Source organism: Poecilia latipinna, unplaced genomic scaffold, assembly GCF_001443285.1.
Source record: "Poecilia latipinna isolate Pla-1442-1.1 unplaced genomic scaffold, P_latipinna-1.0 Scaffold269, whole genome shotgun sequence".
Taxonomy (NCBI): domain Eukaryota; kingdom Metazoa; phylum Chordata; class Actinopteri; order Cyprinodontiformes; family Poeciliidae; genus Poecilia; species Poecilia latipinna.
In genome coordinates this window covers 445,481-464,501 of record NW_015112885.1, presented here as the reverse complement: position 1 = coordinate 464,501, position 19,021 = coordinate 445,481, and the positions used below count along the sequence as shown (strand labels likewise).

At 37.9% G+C, this 19,021-nt stretch overlaps 2 protein-coding genes across 3 annotated transcripts; both read right to left on the bottom strand.

The window, feature by feature from the left end:
- Window positions 1–162: 162 nt before the first annotated feature.
- On the bottom strand, window positions 163–11,412 carry LOC106948038 (X-ray repair complementing defective repair in Chinese hamster cells 5). 2 transcript variants are annotated; one of them, XM_015033476.1, is made up of 21 exons: window positions 11,329–11,412; window positions 10,707–10,820; window positions 10,445–10,628; window positions 10,004–10,052; window positions 9,750–9,872; window positions 9,390–9,569; window positions 9,089–9,203; window positions 8,735–8,873; window positions 8,482–8,594; window positions 8,344–8,406; window positions 8,112–8,249; window positions 7,362–7,458; window positions 5,849–5,964; window positions 3,939–4,135; window positions 3,711–3,801; window positions 2,682–2,751; window positions 2,404–2,513; window positions 2,097–2,193; window positions 1,869–1,936; window positions 814–888; window positions 163–621 (listed from the first exon to the last, which is right to left on the bottom strand). In XM_015033476.1, the coding sequence occupies exons 1-21, from the start codon at window positions 11,341–11,343 to the stop codon at window positions 607–609; spliced, it is 2,169 nt and encodes a 722-aa protein (XP_014888962.1). In that variant the 5' UTR covers window positions 11,344–11,412; the 3' UTR covers window positions 163–606. The 2 variants fall into 2 exon arrangements, with proteins under 2 accessions (XP_014888962.1, XP_014888961.1); XM_015033475.1 differs by having other exon boundaries at window positions 163–888.
- Window positions 11,413–12,755: 1,343 nt separating this feature from the next.
- Window positions 12,756–18,211, bottom strand: tmem169b (transmembrane protein 169b). The gene is made up of 3 exons (XM_015033472.1): window positions 18,037–18,211; window positions 17,100–17,485; window positions 12,756–16,411 (listed from the first exon to the last, which is right to left on the bottom strand). Exons 2-3 carry the CDS (start codon window positions 17,371–17,373, stop codon window positions 15,777–15,779), a joined length of 909 nt encoding a protein of 302 aa, XP_014888958.1. The 5' UTR covers window positions 17,374–17,485; window positions 18,037–18,211; the 3' UTR covers window positions 12,756–15,776.
- Window positions 18,212–19,021: the final 810 nt, after the last annotated feature.

Below are 19,021 nucleotides of genomic sequence, written 5' to 3'. Positions count from 1 at the left end.
CATTTATTAAAGACTTTTTTAGAGCTGTTCAACAAATATGTTACACAGTATCATATAGTACAATAATTTGGTTCAAGAACAGTGGCTTAGAGGGTTTTTGTGTAGAATACAAGTGTCTGTTGGTGTTCATTGTCTGTCAAACAAAAACAATACTCATTATTTTAAGAAAATACTTGTTTATTACTTGTGCATTCTACAATTTGCAATTATTATCACAAAGCATCATATTTTAATATATTTTGTCACCCAAAAAAGCACAAGCTCTACTGTTAAGCATATTCTAAATCACTGATTTCACATAATAAACCAGTAGTATTCTGAATGTTAGGTTTTAGTACACTAGATCATTGGAAATTGAATTACAAAAGACTCATACAATGATAGTGATTTTTACATTTAAAAGTGAACACAAAGTTTTTGGTCTAAGCAGTTTTCTGTAAGTTGTTTGGCCAATTGTTTAATAAAGTACAGCTAACTAAAACACACCCAGTGATGGGGACTTCCAGTGGAAGGAACAGGACAAAGGACGGTTTAACTAGTTTGCTTTGGGTGGGTTCAAACACCACATTCCTTAGATTTCTGCCAACACTCCTCCTGCTTCTTTTCTTACATCATGTCCAGCTGCACAGGAAGAGAGCAAAGAGAAGAGATATGAGCCTGATGAGTTTATAACGAGGCACTAAAAGCTCAACTCCTCAAACAACAACATGAAAACCGCAGAGGAAACAGTTCTAACACTAATCTAATTCCTAAATCATCTCTATAAAAAGAGAGAACATAGATTGATGTTGGAGGACACATTTTTATACTCACCAAGTCATCAACATCGCCTGTGTCTTCCACCGGTTCAGGGGCAGCTTGTTCTTTCTTTTCCTCAGCCAACAGAAACTGCAGACAAAGCAGGATTCAGCTGGTATTAAGGGCTGATAAAGTTTGTTTACACAATCTAAATAACTTGCAGGACCTTAAAATATCCTTGGAAAGCTAAATATTGCAGCATTTCAACACAAAACCTGAATGCTACAGATTTAGAACAAAGTGATGTATCTCACAGTAATAAAAGGGTTCATTTCTGCTATGTTTCATAATTATGGGTTAGAGCTAATAAAAAAAAGCTTGAAATTTAGTTTCTCATGAATTGGAAAATTATAGAATAAATGGAAAATTGGGTTTTAACAGGAAGAAAGCCCAGCGTGACTTCAGCCTTCAGCTACTCTTCTTAAATTGGTTTTAATTCAGTCACATCGGAGGGTTTACATTACTCATGGTTCAGTCATTTGGGTTCCTGTTGGTCCGAAAAGCCTTTTCCCCTTGGAACTCTCCAAAGGAAGCCGTTTCTGCCAAGTCTAGTTTTTTGTTGTTGAAACATTGACGAAAGCAAGTGAGGCCTTTAGATGTTGGTTTATTTGAGACCTCCTGGATGAGTCACTGATGTGTTCTGGGAGTAATTTTGGTAGAAAGCCTACTTCATGTTGTCAGAAAAGTCTTATGCAAGTGATTTTTAGATTCTGCAAGTCTGGCAGTAATCAAGCTTTTCCACATGGGGTCAGGTTAATTTGGACAAGTTGTTTCTCTTGAAATCACGATTTAAAAACAATTTTTTTTTCAAAGTTTTGTTTTTTTGATTTGTTTGTTATTCATTGCTGATATTAAAAATACATTTTCTGCAAAACTGATTATTGTTTTTTTCATTTGCTGTTAACCATAATCCCCAAAATAAAATAAATACTTCTTATATACGTTGCTTGTGTTTCATTAGTCTGCATTTGTATACAAGTTTCACTTTTTGAATTGACTTACTGAAAGAAATTAATTTCTCAACGGTATTCCACACTATTAATATGAACATCAATGCGCATTAAAATCACCTGAGAGGCTTCACTTTTCGACACGGCGCTTCCTTCGACCTCGTCCTTGCTGATCAAAGTCACAGCGTCTGCCCAAACAAAGAAGTCAAACGCCGAACTCTTCAGTAGACTTGCACTGTAACTAAAGCAGCGTTCGGCACTCAAATCATGCAGAGGCTTCATCTCTTCTCAGGGGAAAAATAATTTAGCAGAAACCTTGCAGCCTCTTAAAAAGAAGGCTTATCGTACCTTGAACAAGCAGGTCCCAGAAGACCTCGAGGGCTCTGCTGGGAATACTCCTTTTCAGGGACTGAAGGTAACTGTTGAACAGATCAGCATTCCCCTGCTGAATTATGGAAGACATAAAACATTCAAATTCCATTTAGCGCTCTCGCAAACGCTGACATGCTTATGAAAATTGGCCTCAGCTCAAGTCACAAGAAAAGAAACAGACTCATTTTAATCTCAACACTAATAATCTCAGAAGAACAATCAAACTTTGAAAGAACATCGTAGTCGTGCATTCCTAAGTGTCGGATAGTGAATGTGTATTTACCTTAACAGACTGCTCTCTGAAAGCCTGGATACAGGTGATGCTTTTCATGTAGTAGTGCGTGTTCTTGTTGCTAAGCAGCTGCTCTATCCTGTGAGTCAGCTGCTGACAGACTGAAAAGACAGGGGTCACCACAACCAGAGAGAGAGAGAGAGAGAGAGAGAGAAAGAGAGAGAGAGAAACATAATTACAGGGGCTGAGAGTGAGTCACGGTGGTTTATATTACACCGATTTTCATCTGATCAGCTCTGCAGAGAAATAACAGGAAGCCCGGACCTCACCTTCTCCGAATGGAAGAGTTTTCTGTTTGATCAGAGCGCGGAAGTCCCGAGCTGGATCGACGCTTCCCACCTGGTTGGAGGTGGAAATTCGTTTAAGACACATCTGTTAAAGTCAGGCGTTGGACTTTCCAGACTCAATGTTCCAGAATATGTTTTGTTCATTTTTTAAAAACACAAAATAATAAACTGCACCAATGGTTTATGGTAGATTTTCTACAGTGGGCAGGCTTTAAATAAGCCAGAAGAAAAACCTTCAACTAGAGGGAAAGTAGGACACAAGGGATGGATACCGGACATGAAGGAAGGTAAAAGGAAGGAAAGCTTAGAGACAGGACATAAGGAAGGGAATTAGGATACAAAGGAGAAAAGATGGAAGGGCACAAGGAAGGAAGGAGAGAAGGAAGTAAGTAGGACTTAATGATTCAAGTTCAAGACAGATGGAGGGACAGAGAGATAGGAGAAATGATGAAAGGAAGGAAAGATAGAGGAGATAAAACATTAAAAATGAAGGAGGGACAGAATGATAGGGAGTATAAAAGGTTGAAGGACAAAGAGGGAATTAAAAGATATGGTGCAAAAGGTGCAAGGACACTACTAACAAAGGAAGGAAGTAGGACAAAAATACTAAGAAGGAAAGAGGGATAATAGTAGAAGAAAGGAAAGAGGAAAGAAAGAAAGAAGGGAGGAAGGAAGGAAGCAAATAAGGAAGGAAGAACACAAGGACAGAAGGATGCCAAGAAGGAAAGAAGGAAGGACACAAGTAAATAACCAAGGAAGAAAATACAGAAGGAAGGGTGGAAAGAAAGAAAGGACACATCACAGGAAAGAATAAAGGACACAAGAAAGGAAAGACAGAAGAAAGGAAGAATACAACATTTAGACAATGGGACAGGAATCGAGTCTAAAATAGAAATATTTTTCCACCTTATTATTTTTATATTTATCCAGACATGAAAGCTTCTTTAAGCTTTTCTGTATGTAACCCCTATGTGGCCTGTGAGGACTCAGCCAGTTCCCTCTGATACGTACAGAAGTAACAGATCCTTCAGCAATGCTTGCCAGGCTATACTCATCCTCTGCTTCGTCTTCTTTTGCTTTCTTGGCATCTGGCTCCTCAGAGCTATGAATCACAAAGGAGAATGTTTACAATCCATCACTGTATCTTGCGACGTGAAAAATACCACGCATTACTCTACAAAGGTTTTTTACAACCGATCTGCACACAGGACTGCAACAGGACTCTGAATCCAAACTCACTCTTTGCCAAAAATCTGAGCGCTTGTCTTCAGCTTCTTTTTCTTCTCTACTTCGGTGAGTGGAAACAACTTCTTTATCTCCTCCAGTGGAGCTTGGCAGCGTTCCTGGATGACCTCAGGGCGATCGAGAGCAGCCTCCAGCCACGGCTCCATGGGAGGAAGAGGAGAGTCGGGGTGTACAGCCCTGTGGTGCAGACACTGAAATAACAAAATGATTTTGAAAAGCTGAAACCAGGACTCAGTGAGGCAGAACCAAACCAGGATAAACAGTGTCAGATACTAGCTGGGTAAGGTTGACAATAAACACAAACAATGCATTTTGCCTAAAATCTGAAGTTTATTCCTATTAATATTGATAAGTATGTCTGTCGTACAGCGAAGTTTTAGAAATTAGAAAGTTTTGGTACTTCTAACAGTGTGGGGAGGCTCTAGGTATTTCTGGAAAATGAAACCAGTGTCTCTATAAAGTTCATCCACAGAGGGAAGCATGAGCTGCTGTAAGATTTCCTAATGGAAGGCTGCCCTGCCTTTAGAGTTATTGAAACAAAACCAGAAGATGACAGTGAACTCTGACCTCTTCACTCTTTTGTCTACTACCTTTTTTTTCTTCCACTTAACTTTCCATCTACACTCTAGCCTTTTGTGACGTACCCTCCTTTTGGAGGGTGTCTGCTGGATCACTCTTATATCAAAACTCTCCCCGAGGATCATTTCATTTCTTTTAATTATTCTTATGCGATATTCAAATGTTCTGTAAAACCACATTTCACGAGCTGTAAGCCATAACCAGCATAATTATGGCTGGTTATTTCATATGAGAATATGAAATCTTAAAGCTCTCTCCTGGGCTCAATAAAACTTTTCTCTAAAGAAATGCTTGCAATATATCTCCGCATTAACGTATTAGATTTGATTTTCACTTTCTACACTGAATTACTGAAACACACTCACTTTTTGTGTGTGTTATAATATACTGACTCAGCCAAAGAGCGAGAAAAAAGTTCTGAGTTAGCCATGAAGAAAAAGTGTTGGGAAAACTCCCAGAGGTTGAAGCTTCATCATAAAAAGTGACACATCACAGAACGACAAACAACACTTCACATGGGATAAAGATTTAGTGAGAATATGAAATCTTAAAGCTCTCTCCTGGGCTCAATAAAACTTTTCTCTATATATATTGTTCATTTGTTGAATATTTTTAGCATTTCTTTAAAGACATTTCTGGAGTTTCAGTCAAAATTCTTAATAGTTAACTTACTTCAATATTAGTCATGTCATTTTCTCTGTGGATTTGCCAGTAAAATAATTGAACTTCAGAGTTTAGGAGTCATTTATAGGGTCAATGATTTTGTGGCGTCTGGACGATCTTAGATAACCTATTTTAGAATTTCTCTAAAAATAAAACCTCTTGGACCTGTGAAATAAGTCATAGACTATCCTGCACTAAATGCAGATTATTTAAAGCTTCGGTACCTTCCTCAATTGTTTGAACAAATTCTTAGAAATAGCAGTTTTAGGGCTCTGCTTGGCATTTCAGGCAGAATTTAGGTACCACAGATTCATGAACTGGTAGTTAAATTCTGAAAGTGTGTGGATTCAGTCAATTAATGAAAAACCCAAATATTGGTAGACAAATGTTAAATCGATGTGATGCAATAAATCAAAGATAAAGCACGGAAATCTAATATTGATTTAAATAGTCAGCATTTCTTAGGCATTATTTGACATTTGTCCTTTAGAAAATGGTAGATGGGAAAATTTATTTTAAAAAAATGACCAAACATTCATACTAATTATTTTTTTTTCTTTCCCTACAAATCCATACCCAGATATTAAAAGAAGCAAATTCCATATTTTCTTGAAGACTGTGTAGGAGCTCTGTCTTTTAAATTGAGTGTTTCCAAACTGCACCTGGAAGTGTCTCTGGAAGGCAGGGTTGGGAAGATGGTGAGGTTTGAGCAAATCTTCGTCTTCTGTTACAAGCATCATCGAATCGATGAGAGAGTCGATGGCTGACATCTGCGTCTCTACAGGAAGCAAGGAACAAAAAGAAATCACAGAGCTGAGGTTTTCATATCCAACTTAACATTCAGATTTCCTTTGCTCTTTCAGAACAAAGAACTACCTAAATAAACACTTTCTAACAAAACAATTAATCTTAAGTATGTGTAAGTTGTGTGAGAATAATTTTTTGGTTCCTTTTTGTGATTTAAAAATAAAGCAACAACAGTGTCTCGTCGACCTCAGAATGTGCATAAAGGGGAAATACAGCAGATCTGAAGTGTTCACATCACACCCATTGAAATGGCAGATTTTCATAACATGCAAAGCAAATGATGTTTTTCACGTATAATGTGACACAAATAACTAAAAACCAAACAATTGTTTGGGGGGGAGGATGGGGAAAAAATGGTTCATGTGTGCACCGTCTTAAATGATTACTTCATTAGAGCACATTTTAATAGAGTTTTAGGATTAATTGCTGTTTGGCTCGAATCTAGAATATTTGCCCACTTTGAAGTCAAACTTCTTTTAAGTCCCCCCCATATACAGACCTGGATATTCAAAAACTTTCATATTTTCTTCATGACTGTGTAGAAGCTCTGTCAGCATTTTTACAACAGCTTGGGGCAACACTTACTTGGTTGTGTTATAAATTGGCAGAATTTGCCTGGAAAATACATAATACTGTCAGTTTAAAACTTCACCTAATTCACAGTAATTTATGCTGCGCACCCAATAAGACTGAGTGTATAAATAAATCAACAGACTCAGTCACAAAGTATTCATTTAAGAGTTTGTGGAATTGTAGAACTAGGTTATTTCAATGTTTGTTTTTTTTTTCCTTTTCAAATTCCCTCAAACAGGTTTGATTCTGTTCTGAGGTAAATTATTCAGTACGTATGTCACACTAAGGGCGGAAAAGGTTTGGGAATAATGTATCATAGTGTCTTCATCTAACAATAAAAAATCTGGAATTGAGCAGCGACACTTGAGTCACCATAAATTAAAAATGTTTCTGTGTTTTAATGCCTCAAAGAATTACTGTATATGTGAAGACAGACTGCAGTCTGTACCCACGTAACTGTTGAGCTGTACAACCACAAGTGTCAAACCAGTAATTGTGAATAATCTGTTTTAAAAAAAAATCTCCTCGATGCCAAGAGCTTCTCCAGGCTCACACAAAATCAAATAAAAATTTAATAAAAGTTATCTGCTGAATGGGAGCTTCAGCTTGTTCAGCTGAGGAGTTACATTAAATATGCCTTAAGTCAATTATTTTAGCTGCAGCAGTTCAAATACACCCGAAAGCAACTGTGCCATCTGTTGACAAGGGGATGTGAGGAGATTTTATGTTCTGCTCTTGAAAATCTGAAGGAAAGATTTAAATGTGCAAAAGTATATCTTTCTGTGTGTGCCGCACCTGATGGAGCGATCTTCTTGTTGTTCTCAAGAGAAGGAAACGTAAACTGTCTTCCATAAAGATCTTCCATGAAGGGCAGCTGAACATATAACAGGCACTGCAGAGGGAGATACATGACAATGAATGCAAGTATTTATATGCAATGTAGAAAAAGACACACTCAGTTCTCTCCTTCACTGTGACTTTATATCATTCCAGATACTAGCTCAGCCAAGAAGATAATAGCATCGCTTTGTAAGCGAGCTAATTAGAGGCTCACCTGGTGATGTATTTTAAGTCAAAACCACAAAAGAAATCAAGAGTGCCATTTTGTACTATGACCTGAAAGGCCATTAATGTATAAAGAAGCTACTATCTCAAAAAGTCTCATTAAAAAAAAAACAAAAAAAAAACAGCAGGTCACAGGTTGGGAATGCACTGAGGGACAAAGACCTTATTGTTCAAGATACAACCCATAATCTGATGAAACACTACAAAACAAATGGCATCATGATGGAAGAACATTATGTGGAAATACTGAAGCAACATCTTGAAACATCCATTAGAACTTGAGCACAAATAGGTCTTCCAAATTATTTACTAATAGTTATAAATTTGGATATCCCAACAAATACAGAAAAGTTTAGACTGATTTAATGTCAGAGCATGAGATAAAAAGATGGTGCGTCTGCAAAGACATTATTTTAAAAGTATACAAGGAGAGATGCTGAAGAAAATAATAAGAAAAAGTATTTTGGTTTATGACTTGACCTCATACTCGGGCTTGATACACGGGAATGCAGCGCCCACTTGAGGATTGCTGCGCCGGTCGTAGGCGTAACGCACGATGGCAACCATGTTGAGCTCATCCAGACCACGGATCAGAGCCGACATGGCCACGCCTGCGTGCTGCTCAGAGAGAAAAGAAATAAAACAAAACAAAAATACCAGATCAACTTCAACTTGTGGTCATTAACTCAACACCAGCGCTGTCCATCCCTACCTCATCATCCCGTGCAGGAAATATCTTGACCACCTGTGTTCCCATGAACTGATGGCGAAGTACCTACAGATGGCGATTAGGTGAGTAACAGTATGCTAAGTTGAGTAATGGCCTTGATTAAAAATAAGAGAAAAATACCAAGTTCTTTTTGGTGAAGCCCAGAACAGCAAAGCACTTCCCATCATGCTTGTATTTCATCTGATCCTGATCCACTTTGGAGAAAGGTACGATGTCACTTCCGTAACGAAAACCTGGTAACAAAAAAAAAGAGGTGGGCTTGAACTTAAGCATAAAATTTGTCAGATTTTAGGACGAAGAAAATAATCTCTTATGGCTCTTATTTTTCTTTTATGCTCTGATTCCACTCTCCAAGGCTTTAGATTGTCCTCACCCTGAATAATGTCGTCCTTCTGCACCTCTGTCTCATTGTCGTCGTCCAGACAGTAAACAGTCTCTCTCTTCACATCATCTCTCTTGTTGGTTTGAGCATCGACTGTGATCCACATTTTCTTCAGTTTCTCCTCAGTCACCTGGTGGACAAATGCAACATTTAACAGTGAGGTTTATGTGACTGTTATTAAGGTGGAATAACACTTAAGAATAGCTAAAGAACATATGAAATGTAAAAGCACTGCTTTAAATAGTCCAGCTGAAGCAAACAAATGTTTGTTGTGTCCCGTCCCCGGCTTTTAACAAACTGCAGGCAAATCGCGTTTTAGTGAAGTTCTCTTTGTGGTGAACTTACCGCTTTGAAGCCAACGATACGGATGGACAGAGAGCTACCAATGGTGAGCTGACAGGGCCAAGCCATGGGTCTCCTTTCAATGCGTTTAAACATACACAGCTGTTCCACAGCATTCCTGCAACAGGATCGAGGCAAATGGAAATAAAAACGTGTGACGAAATCTAATGCAAGGATCATTTACTCCTAAATGCAGTCAGATGGTGAGACTCAGAAGTGAAAGTATTAACAGAGAACAAAAAAAAACCAATGAGACATGAGAAAGAACATTTGAACTGGAGGAAAAACTTTGAAACTCTTCAACCTGAATGTGTAAATTTCTTCCAGGCCCTCTTCCTCGTCCAGACTCAGCATGAGGTTTTTAACCATTTCCAGGCCACTTCGCTGTTCCCTGGAGAGACCTTTGCCCCTACCAGGGTCACCGGAACCCGTTCCGTCCCCATCTCCTCCACCCTCTTCTTCATCCTCCACTGGGAAAGGCAAACTGGAAATGAACAAGTTGGTAAAGGCAAAGTAATAAAAGGCCATAATAGCATGCAATATATATGTGTATATAGTCTAAACTAAACAAATCTGAAGAAATTTAGCTTCTCTCTTGAGAAGTAGAAAGCTCTACAGTAATATGAAAAAGGACATGCTTTAAAAAAAGAAAACTGTGTATTACAAAAACTGCAGGGTGATTCCAGCTCGTTTCAAGTTCTCAATAATAACATCCAGCTTGTCTGAACTGGCTTCAGTGCTCAGGTCAGTCAGGAGAACAATGTTGAAGCGATCACACTTTTTCCCCCTTAAAAAGAAAAAAAAAATCACAATCTATTAGTCTCTTCGACATGACGAAGAATGAAATCCACCCAAAAATGTTGGTTTTTGATTCTTCATTTATTTTTTTTAAATAGTGAGATACACATTGCTTCTTACTGGGTTTCTGTTTGGAGAAGATCCATGGAAACTACAAGAGCATCCAGCCCTGTTAAACATTAGTTAAGGAACTTTTGAAAGAAAAAGCAAAGAAGATGCTCATCTACATAAAATTTTGCATTGATGCAGTTATTCATGCATGTAATGCAGGTTGACATTTTTGTATAACATTTTTTGAATTGATCAATGAAAAACTATTACATCCCTTCCTTGCAGTTTTTTTCTGTTTTTGTCTTTAAAAATAATGGACTTTATTTAATGTGAGTAAAAAAAGTTATCCAAACTAGCAAGCAGGTATAGACAATGAAGGATCTGAAATATTTAATGGGGGAAACAGGGAAATTTATAGGGAGCTACTAGGTTTTGACCTTCTCAGAAACTCCATTTTGGGATTTCATTAACAATAAGCCATACAAAATTAATAAGTGCAACAAAGGATACAGTCAGCCTGCTGATTCTCAGGGTGGATCTGATGTTCAATCTCCTCTAGCAGCTCAAAGTCCGGCACCATAAGATGACGATGCACCGTGATGTTCTGGTATTGCCCATCCTGGTCCAAAGGGTTTTTGGTAGAATCCGTGCCAAACAGAACCAAAGCCAGTTCATCCTTGGTCTCTGCAAAAACCTGACATAAAAACACTGGATAAAGATAAGAGTTTTATTTTTGAGGATGATACCTTGTTCGATGACTGTGCTGCTGTACCTGGCGCTGGACGAACTTCTGGATGACTTTTTTCGCCTGTGCAAATGGAGGCTCTTCACCTGGGGCTGAGTTGGACATGGAGAAGCCCACATCCATGCAGAGAACCAGGGCTGACTGCAGAGCAAACACCGCAATGGTCATAAACAGCTTTTCTTTCTGCTTTTTAACTATTACTGTGCGTTTAAACCTCGTTTTTTTATTGCAGCAGATCAAATATTCATTCTGTCACTGTAAAGCTGCCAATAACTGTTGAAACTCCTCCCCATCAGGTGAACTTACACCAGGCTGAACCAGCACTGTTTCTTCTTAATCAGAAGACGAAACAAGCTTAAACCTGGTGTGCAAGTTGTTTTTTTTCGATATGTTAAAACCGCATATTGTCATAAAATCACCGTGATGAAAATGAGTAGCAAATTGAACCTAGAGGCGTGACCAAAGATTGGCAGACATGCCTCAAAATGAACACACTAACCTGACCGAACACAAGCAGCTTCTAATATTTTCAAACAGCAAAAACAAAAAAAAAATACCCGAAAGTATTTTCTAAACATGAGCCTCCTGTTATCATTCATTTAACATCGGTCTGAAGAAATTAACACACATTAAATAGAAAAAAACTTACTTTTGATCCGGCCATCCTCTTCGTTTTCCCTCTTTTAGTCACTGGGTGTTACTGTGTTATTATTCCGGAAGGCAACAACTAACGGTTCAGAGAGTTCCTATCTACCCTCGTGTTTTACATCTTCGTATATTAAACTATGAGTTTTGGGCCCAAAAATATTATTTATATGCTTGAGGGAACGTTTAAATATCAGTAACTATTAACAACATTTAACAACGTATTTTTTACGTACAGTATCTTTTTTTTTTTTTCAAGATGTAGGTCAAACGCCCTCTTGTGTTTCAAGTGGCTCTCTACACCTTGACTCTCAAGGCACAATGTGCTGCATGTGTACCCGCTTTGATAATCAGATGATGACAATTCAACAAAAGTCTGATGATCAGCCATTAATTAGGCGGTCTGAATCAAGGAAACACTGCAACTTGCTGGGCAGTGTGCCTTGAGAACCAGGGTTGGGAAACACATGTTGGAGCTGTGCTTGTACTGCTACAAACAATCTCAACTTGCCAAGAGACTTGATCTCAGAAAGGCATTTCATAAACACGTCAGTGAAACAGATTAACAGACAAAAGTATCTCTTTTTTAAGAATGCTTCAAACCATCTATTTTAAAAATTGAACTGTGATAAATACTTTTGTTGTCCAGCAATTGTGATCGTTTTTCATTATACAAAATTGAGAATTAGAGCACATACTTCCTGTATGTGTTTGGTAGCTTGTTTTTATTTACATAATTTGAGCCAGATAAAGACAGATCTATGCTACTTGAGGAGTTATGGGGAGAACATATTTACAGAAAAAGGTATTATTCATATTAAATTCAAAATTTGTATATGTTTTGTATAGTTTTGGCTTAATTACTGCTCTGAGTTCTTCTTCTTTTTTTTTTTTTTTTTTAGAAAATTAGTCTGTGTAATGGTTTAAAATTAATTAATTACCAAATTAGTTGATGGCTATTTCAATGATTAATTCAGCCGTATGTGGAAGGAAGTGAAATACGGCAGTTTTTCTTTGTGAATAGATGAATCCATCCATGCATTAATTCTTGCAGGCTGGCGCCTTTCTGCAGCAGTCAATAGACTAGGCAGGTTGCCAGCTGATAAAAAGGGTAACATAGAAATATGCAGGACAAAGAACCATGTGCACACACACACACACACACACACACACACACCCACACACACACACACACAAACGTACACACACACTTCCTCCTCAAGGCAATTTAAAGTGACCAATTAACCTAACATGGAAGCCAAACATCAGCGGTGAAAATGGAAGCTGTGGCCTGAATTTGAACCCAGGATCTACTTGCTGAGAGGCAGCAGAGATAACAATGTGTACATCCATTTACAGAAAATAAGATCTGGACACTGTTTTACAGCAGGAATTGAGGAATAGAGTAAGAAAACATCCCACCACTGAAATGTAGTGATGCAATGCTTTGTTTTATTTTTTATTCTTTGTTTTCCATTAGGTGGATTTGCAAAAAGTGATGTGGAAAACAGATTCAGTCCCAAACCACATCCATTATTTTTCCTTGTAAACAAAAACAGCATACCCAGACAGGGGAGGCCATACATGGTTACATATTCTCAAACACACCCCAACAGATGACTCACCAAGCATATAAATAATCTGATTCATCTAAACCCAATACTCACCTAGTCTATGTCAAAGTGCGGGAGTGTAAAACATACAGTAGCTTAAACAACTTGTCAAAGGATAACAGAAATAAATCAGGAAATGAAGACAACATATAAAATATGAATACATGGGAATCTGACAAGATTTTTCAACTAGAAAACTACAAATGAAACAAAACAGTACGATTCAGATCACACACAGTTCATTTGATGGTGCTTAGATTGTACAAAAACATGACAATAAAATGAAGTTAAAAGTAGTGGCTGATCAAATCTGTTAATCTTTTTCTTGATTGGGTTTGACCAGTGATTGACAGGTCAAATACTGAAAATGATTTTTTTCCTCTTCAGTCAATGCATCGTAACTAAAATCTCCCTTATTTTCCAGCGGTTACCGCATCACCAAACCCCATAATGCATAAATGAGTGTAGACAAAAGCAGATAAATGTATAATTTAAATGGAAATAATCATGTAATCTTTTTTTATTTTCAGTTGTATTGGATATTCACTTTGAATGGATCACACTGCACTGTGTTTAAAGTATTTTTAGGAACTCCAGCTATCCTCCTGATCTGAATTGAATGCAAATGGAATAAAAAAATTATTCAAAATATAACGCCATATTCCCATGGACCATCAGTGATCACTCAATACTCATTATTACACTAGTAAGCCAAAATTTTGTCTTATTTCAAAACTACACAGGTAAACATTGAGGTGTCTCTATGCATAGGAGGGTTGACTGAGCATTCATTTGCAACAAAACTGTTCAAAGTAGATAAATAATACAACTTTAAAATAAACTATGATACTAAAACAGACATGGAAAGTATAATTTTTACTAGGCCAGGCATACACACTTGGACTGACAACATGCAGAAAAAAAATAAAAAATCACAAAATAGAGAACCGATGGTGGAAAACACACTCTTTAAAACGCAATATAGTGTTTCAGTCAATAATGTGTTAATATTGTCTTTTCCCACTGGAACAGTTCATGCAGAGCCTCCTAAGTAAGAGGCTTCTTCTATAACATCCAAGTGATTACAGCGACTTAAACAAATGAGTGCTGCTTTGGAAGTTACACAAGTCATTGCACAGCAATCACAAATGTTTATTACAGATATTTACAGATCAAGTGAAACTTGGTTGTGATGTTGAGTTTTCTGTGTTACTGGATCTCAAAGGCATGGCTGTCCGAGCCAAGGCCAATGTGAAGTGAAAAGTCTCTGAGATTGGTTTAGTAATCCCTGGTAGCTGTTTAATGACAAAAGTTGAGAACCATAAAAACCCCTGATAACCGGTTATGCTTATAGTTTAATAAGAGTTTGCAAGAATAATTCAGCACCTAAAGACAGTTTGGGCAGTGCATACTGAGTTATGCTTCGCAGTGAAGAAATGTAGTTGAAAAGCTTTTAAGCATTTTTTCTAAAACAAAATAATAATTATGAGGAAAATCTTCTTTCTTCTTTTTCTGTTTAATTAAAGAAATATAAGATTCAAATCAAGTCATATATTTACAACTAAAAGGAGGAATTATGTCAAATTACAATTTCCAAAATCTGTAAATATATTTTCTGACGAATTAAAACTTCCACATGCTTGTTTTGAATCTAAGATGAAAAGGCAAAATGACATCGGCATTTTGTTTATGTCAACATAAGTAGGGGACCCTGTAAAAAAAAATTATAATCTCCTGAACCTTTTCACATTTGACCAAATAACTACAAACTTCAATGTATTTCTACATGGTTTTCAACATTTTTGCACATAAAAACCTGAAAGTATGGCATACATTTTATTCATCCCTGCTTACTGTAATGCCCATGAATAAAACTGTATTCAGAACTGATAAATAGCTTCAGTTTTAAGTAATCTAATCTCATTATAAATGCAACAATTACTTAAATGTCTGAGATGTTTGTTAGATCAATCTTGGTACTCAAGGCACACATCCCTGCATGCTTTAGACGTTTTCCTGCTTTTAAAACCCCTGATTTGGATGATTGCAGTTCAGCAAAAGCTTGTAAATCAGTTGTAAATCAAAATCAAGCTTGTCGAAGCAGAGAAACACTTAAAAATGCCGGGCAATGTGCTTTGAGGGCCAGAGTTGGGGAAACTCAAATTAGAGAACATTAGTGAACAAATAGAAATAAGATCCACTGCTCAGGAGGGAGAATCTGTTGCCGAGGCAACTATTACAAATCTGGCTTAAATTTGACAGAGTAACAAGAAGAAAACCAGAGTTGAAGCCGTATGTAGTCTATCTCCGCTGTGCTGTGGAGTCACTTTTCTTCAGCAGGAACAGGGAACCTGCTCAGAGATGATGAAAAGCTGAATACAGAAGAAAACTTGCTAGAAGCTGCAAAACATTTGACAGTGTGGCAGAGGTTCCTTTTAGAGAGGGTTGATATTCATAAACATACAGTCAGAGCCACACTGGAATGGTTCTGATCAGAGTATGTTCATGTGAGAGTGACATTGTCAAAGTCCAAAGGTATAATTAACAAAGAATCTGAGAAAGACTTGCAAATAAATATTCACGGATATTGTTTGTCTAATCAGACTAAGCTTGAGTTAATTTTTTAAGAATTGACAAAAATTTAAGTCTCTAGACATGCAAAACTGGTTAACATATACAATACTTGCAGCTTTAAGTGCAACAAAAGGTGGACGTTATGTTGGTTAATCACATAAAACTCAAATAAAATCCATTAAAGTTTGTGGCGGTAACCTGATAAAATGTGAAAAAGGCCTTTGAATACAGTTGCACAGCTCAGCAAATCAGCAATGCCCCCGCCTCAAACTGATGACGTCTGGGCAAATTCACTGGGTGCCTTGCTCTGCAGAGTCCCAGAAACCGTGTCGGAGTCGAGCAGCTCCACGATGCTGTAGGGGGAGCAGTCCTCCAGTCCCAGCTTCCCACAGGCCCAGCCACAAAAGCCTTTCTCCAGGTCTCGCACTGCCAGCCACCACTCACTGAAGGCCCAGGACACCTGCACCACGGCTGAGTATAGAGCCAGAGACAACGCCAATGGCATGATGAGCACAGGGTAGAAGATGATGAGAAAGGGACAAATGGTAATCTTGTGCCAGAACGTCCGCTCCTCGTTGTACACCAGGAAGACGTTGTACCAGGTGAGCGTGCCGTAGTAGAAGGAGGTGATGAAGGAAAGGAGGAAAACCACAGGAGCGCAGGAGATGCTCCACAGCACCACATGGGGTCCCTGGCACACTCCTAAGGTACACTTGCGTCTGTACCCTTCCCCAGCCTCACACTCAGCATTAAGACGCTCCTTTGACTTGGCCAGATCCCTGAGTTCCCTCTCTGTCAAAGTGACGTGAATGTCCACCACCTGGCCTTTCTTCTTTCCTCGAGTGATGGTGCCAGTAAGCGTCACGTAGCGGCTGTCTGGAGGAAGGTTCCAGTCCCTTTCTGTCCAGAGATAAAATTAGGTTTGAGATGAACAACAGATTGATCTTTAAATTACCACAGAACACAAGTAAATCAAGTAATGCAATCAAAAGCCTGTTTTAAACAAATTTTATATATATATACATTACATTAAAAAAATGTAACAAAAAGCTAAAGTTTCAGGCATTTCCCATAAATAAAAACATAGAATTACTGTCAAATATACAAGTTATTTATTAATCAGATATGTAATTATTTTAATCGCAGGGTTCAAGTAATCCAGATTTGGAATTAAAAGTAGAACAGAGCTGTGCATGCTTTAGGGCTTGGCTAATTTTTAGATGATGGGTTCCATACAATGCACAGTACAAAAAGCCCCAGCATATTTTTCAATTTATCTTGAACAGCTATGTTTATACTGAGATTAAATGAGATGCATTTAAAACAAAGTAAAAGAAGGCTGGGAATGAAGGCCCATTACATGTTTAAAATTTGTATTTAAAAAAAAAAAAAAAACTATAGAAAACCATATGTCATTTTCCTTAAAATGATGGATTACTTTGTCTGTCAGGCAAAATTCCAATAGAATACATTGAGGATGTTTGGTTGTGACTAAATATTGAAAACACAAACTTTTACAAGGCGCTGTACAGTCATTGTAACTTGTGTACTACTCTTTGACTCTAACACTACTCAACAACCTTCTCACCTTCTCCTGTTGGTGTTCCCAGGAACTTTGCTCCCTCCTCTGTGCTCCTTTCCCCTCCCTCCTCGCCGCTCTGCTCCTCTCCTGGTGCTCTCTCCATTTCGGAGCGGTACACGATGATGGACTCTGGACGGGGATCTTTCTTCTTCCTCCTCTTCCTCCTCATAGATGGCCCCACTTCTCCATCATTCCCCTGGCTCACTGACACATCTGATCTTAAGGAGACCATCTGAGGGCTGCTCTCCCCTTCAGTGTGAGATTCCTCTACCTGTGCCATCCTTTCCTTGAAACCAATTAACTCTGAATGATGGGCTACTTTTCTGATGTGTTACGTGTGGGCTGAAATATGTGTCCCATCTACTGCATTTACAAAAACTAAATGTAGATTACTGGAAGGTAATCCAAGCACAGAAACACACACACAAACAGAGAGGAAGAGAGCCCAGTTAGAAGAAGCTTACTTGTTATTTAATCCTCAGTGTGCAGGCGTTCTCTGCTGAATTTTACACAAAACAGCTAATCTTTTCTCTATGTCCTGCTGTAGACTGTTTACATCCAGGAAATGGCATCTATTTCCATATGGATGAATAGGGGAAACGGCACCGGATGTAGCAAAAACAAAGCAGGAGCCTGGATTTGTTCAAGTTAGAAAGGATTTTTTTTTTTTTTTTTGCTTTGCATGACTGTCATGATTATCTGAGCACATCATCATTATCTTGCATCCTCCTTACAGACATATGTATCAAAAACACACGAAAATAAACAGAGCGTTCAATAAGAACGCATTCTTATAGGAGAGGGTCAAATCGACAATGCAACCCTCATACAGCTGATTCCCCTCCCATTTAAATCCCACCCATGTCCGTTCTTTTGTCTGTAGACAGCAGCCGGTGGAAATCTGCCGCTGTCTAAAAATGCTTCCACTGAAATGCAGGCTTACCTTTAAAAGAACAGACGAGCGGCGACCAGCAAACCGGGACAGTGTGAGAATAAACCAGCGGATCTCTCCGACACATCGCAAGAACACACAAACACACCCCAGTGCCGTGTTTCTGAGCATACAGATGCGCTACGCAAAAGGGCTTCTAGAATAGGACTAATCCCGCCCCTACGCAACAACTTCCAAAATCCGACCAATCCACACTATGCTTGATCCCTGCTCCTGCCACAGCGTCTCCTCTGCTTCTGGAGGGAAAAAAAAAAAAAAAAAACAGGAGCAGAATTTGGATACAAAAGACTATTTTCACTTCGGAAGTCCGGTAGCTCCAAATGAAAGACAACATGGTCTTATGGATCATATAAAATGTATACAAATTTAAGATAAAAAAAAAAAAGAATCACAAGGCAAAAATAATTTTCAGTGCAACAAAAAAGTAGAACTACGAAATACATTTTTAAAAAGTGCCCCAATTTTGATTCTAAATGAATCATTTTAAGTTTCTAACCGATATCTTTGAGTTTCAAAGTCATAATTATGCAAGACAGAAAAATAAGGAAAAAAAATCATTTGTTTGACTGGGTTTGAGTTGTAACAAATAATATAAAGTACAAATGAGTTTGAAGGCCACGTCCATAAAATAAGGACACACTTTAATTCAAACCCAAATGTTTGAATTTTAGATATTTATTGACAACTTTGAATTATTGGTCACGAGGTTCAAAATGACAAAAAAGTAGGCTACTGTAACGTCCAAAATTTGGAAATAAGTTGTGCATAATGAAGCCATAATTACGAGTAAAATATGTCATTTTAAGTTAAAATATTTCGCCATGAGGTTGAGTCTTAATGTTGAGACTTCATGTTATCATTAAAAGGAATAAAATATTTTTCTATATAAAACCAATGGCATACAGTATTAAAAACACATAGTAAAATTCATCACTAACTACTGCGTTGAGGAAGAATAGCTGACAGTTGCCATGGT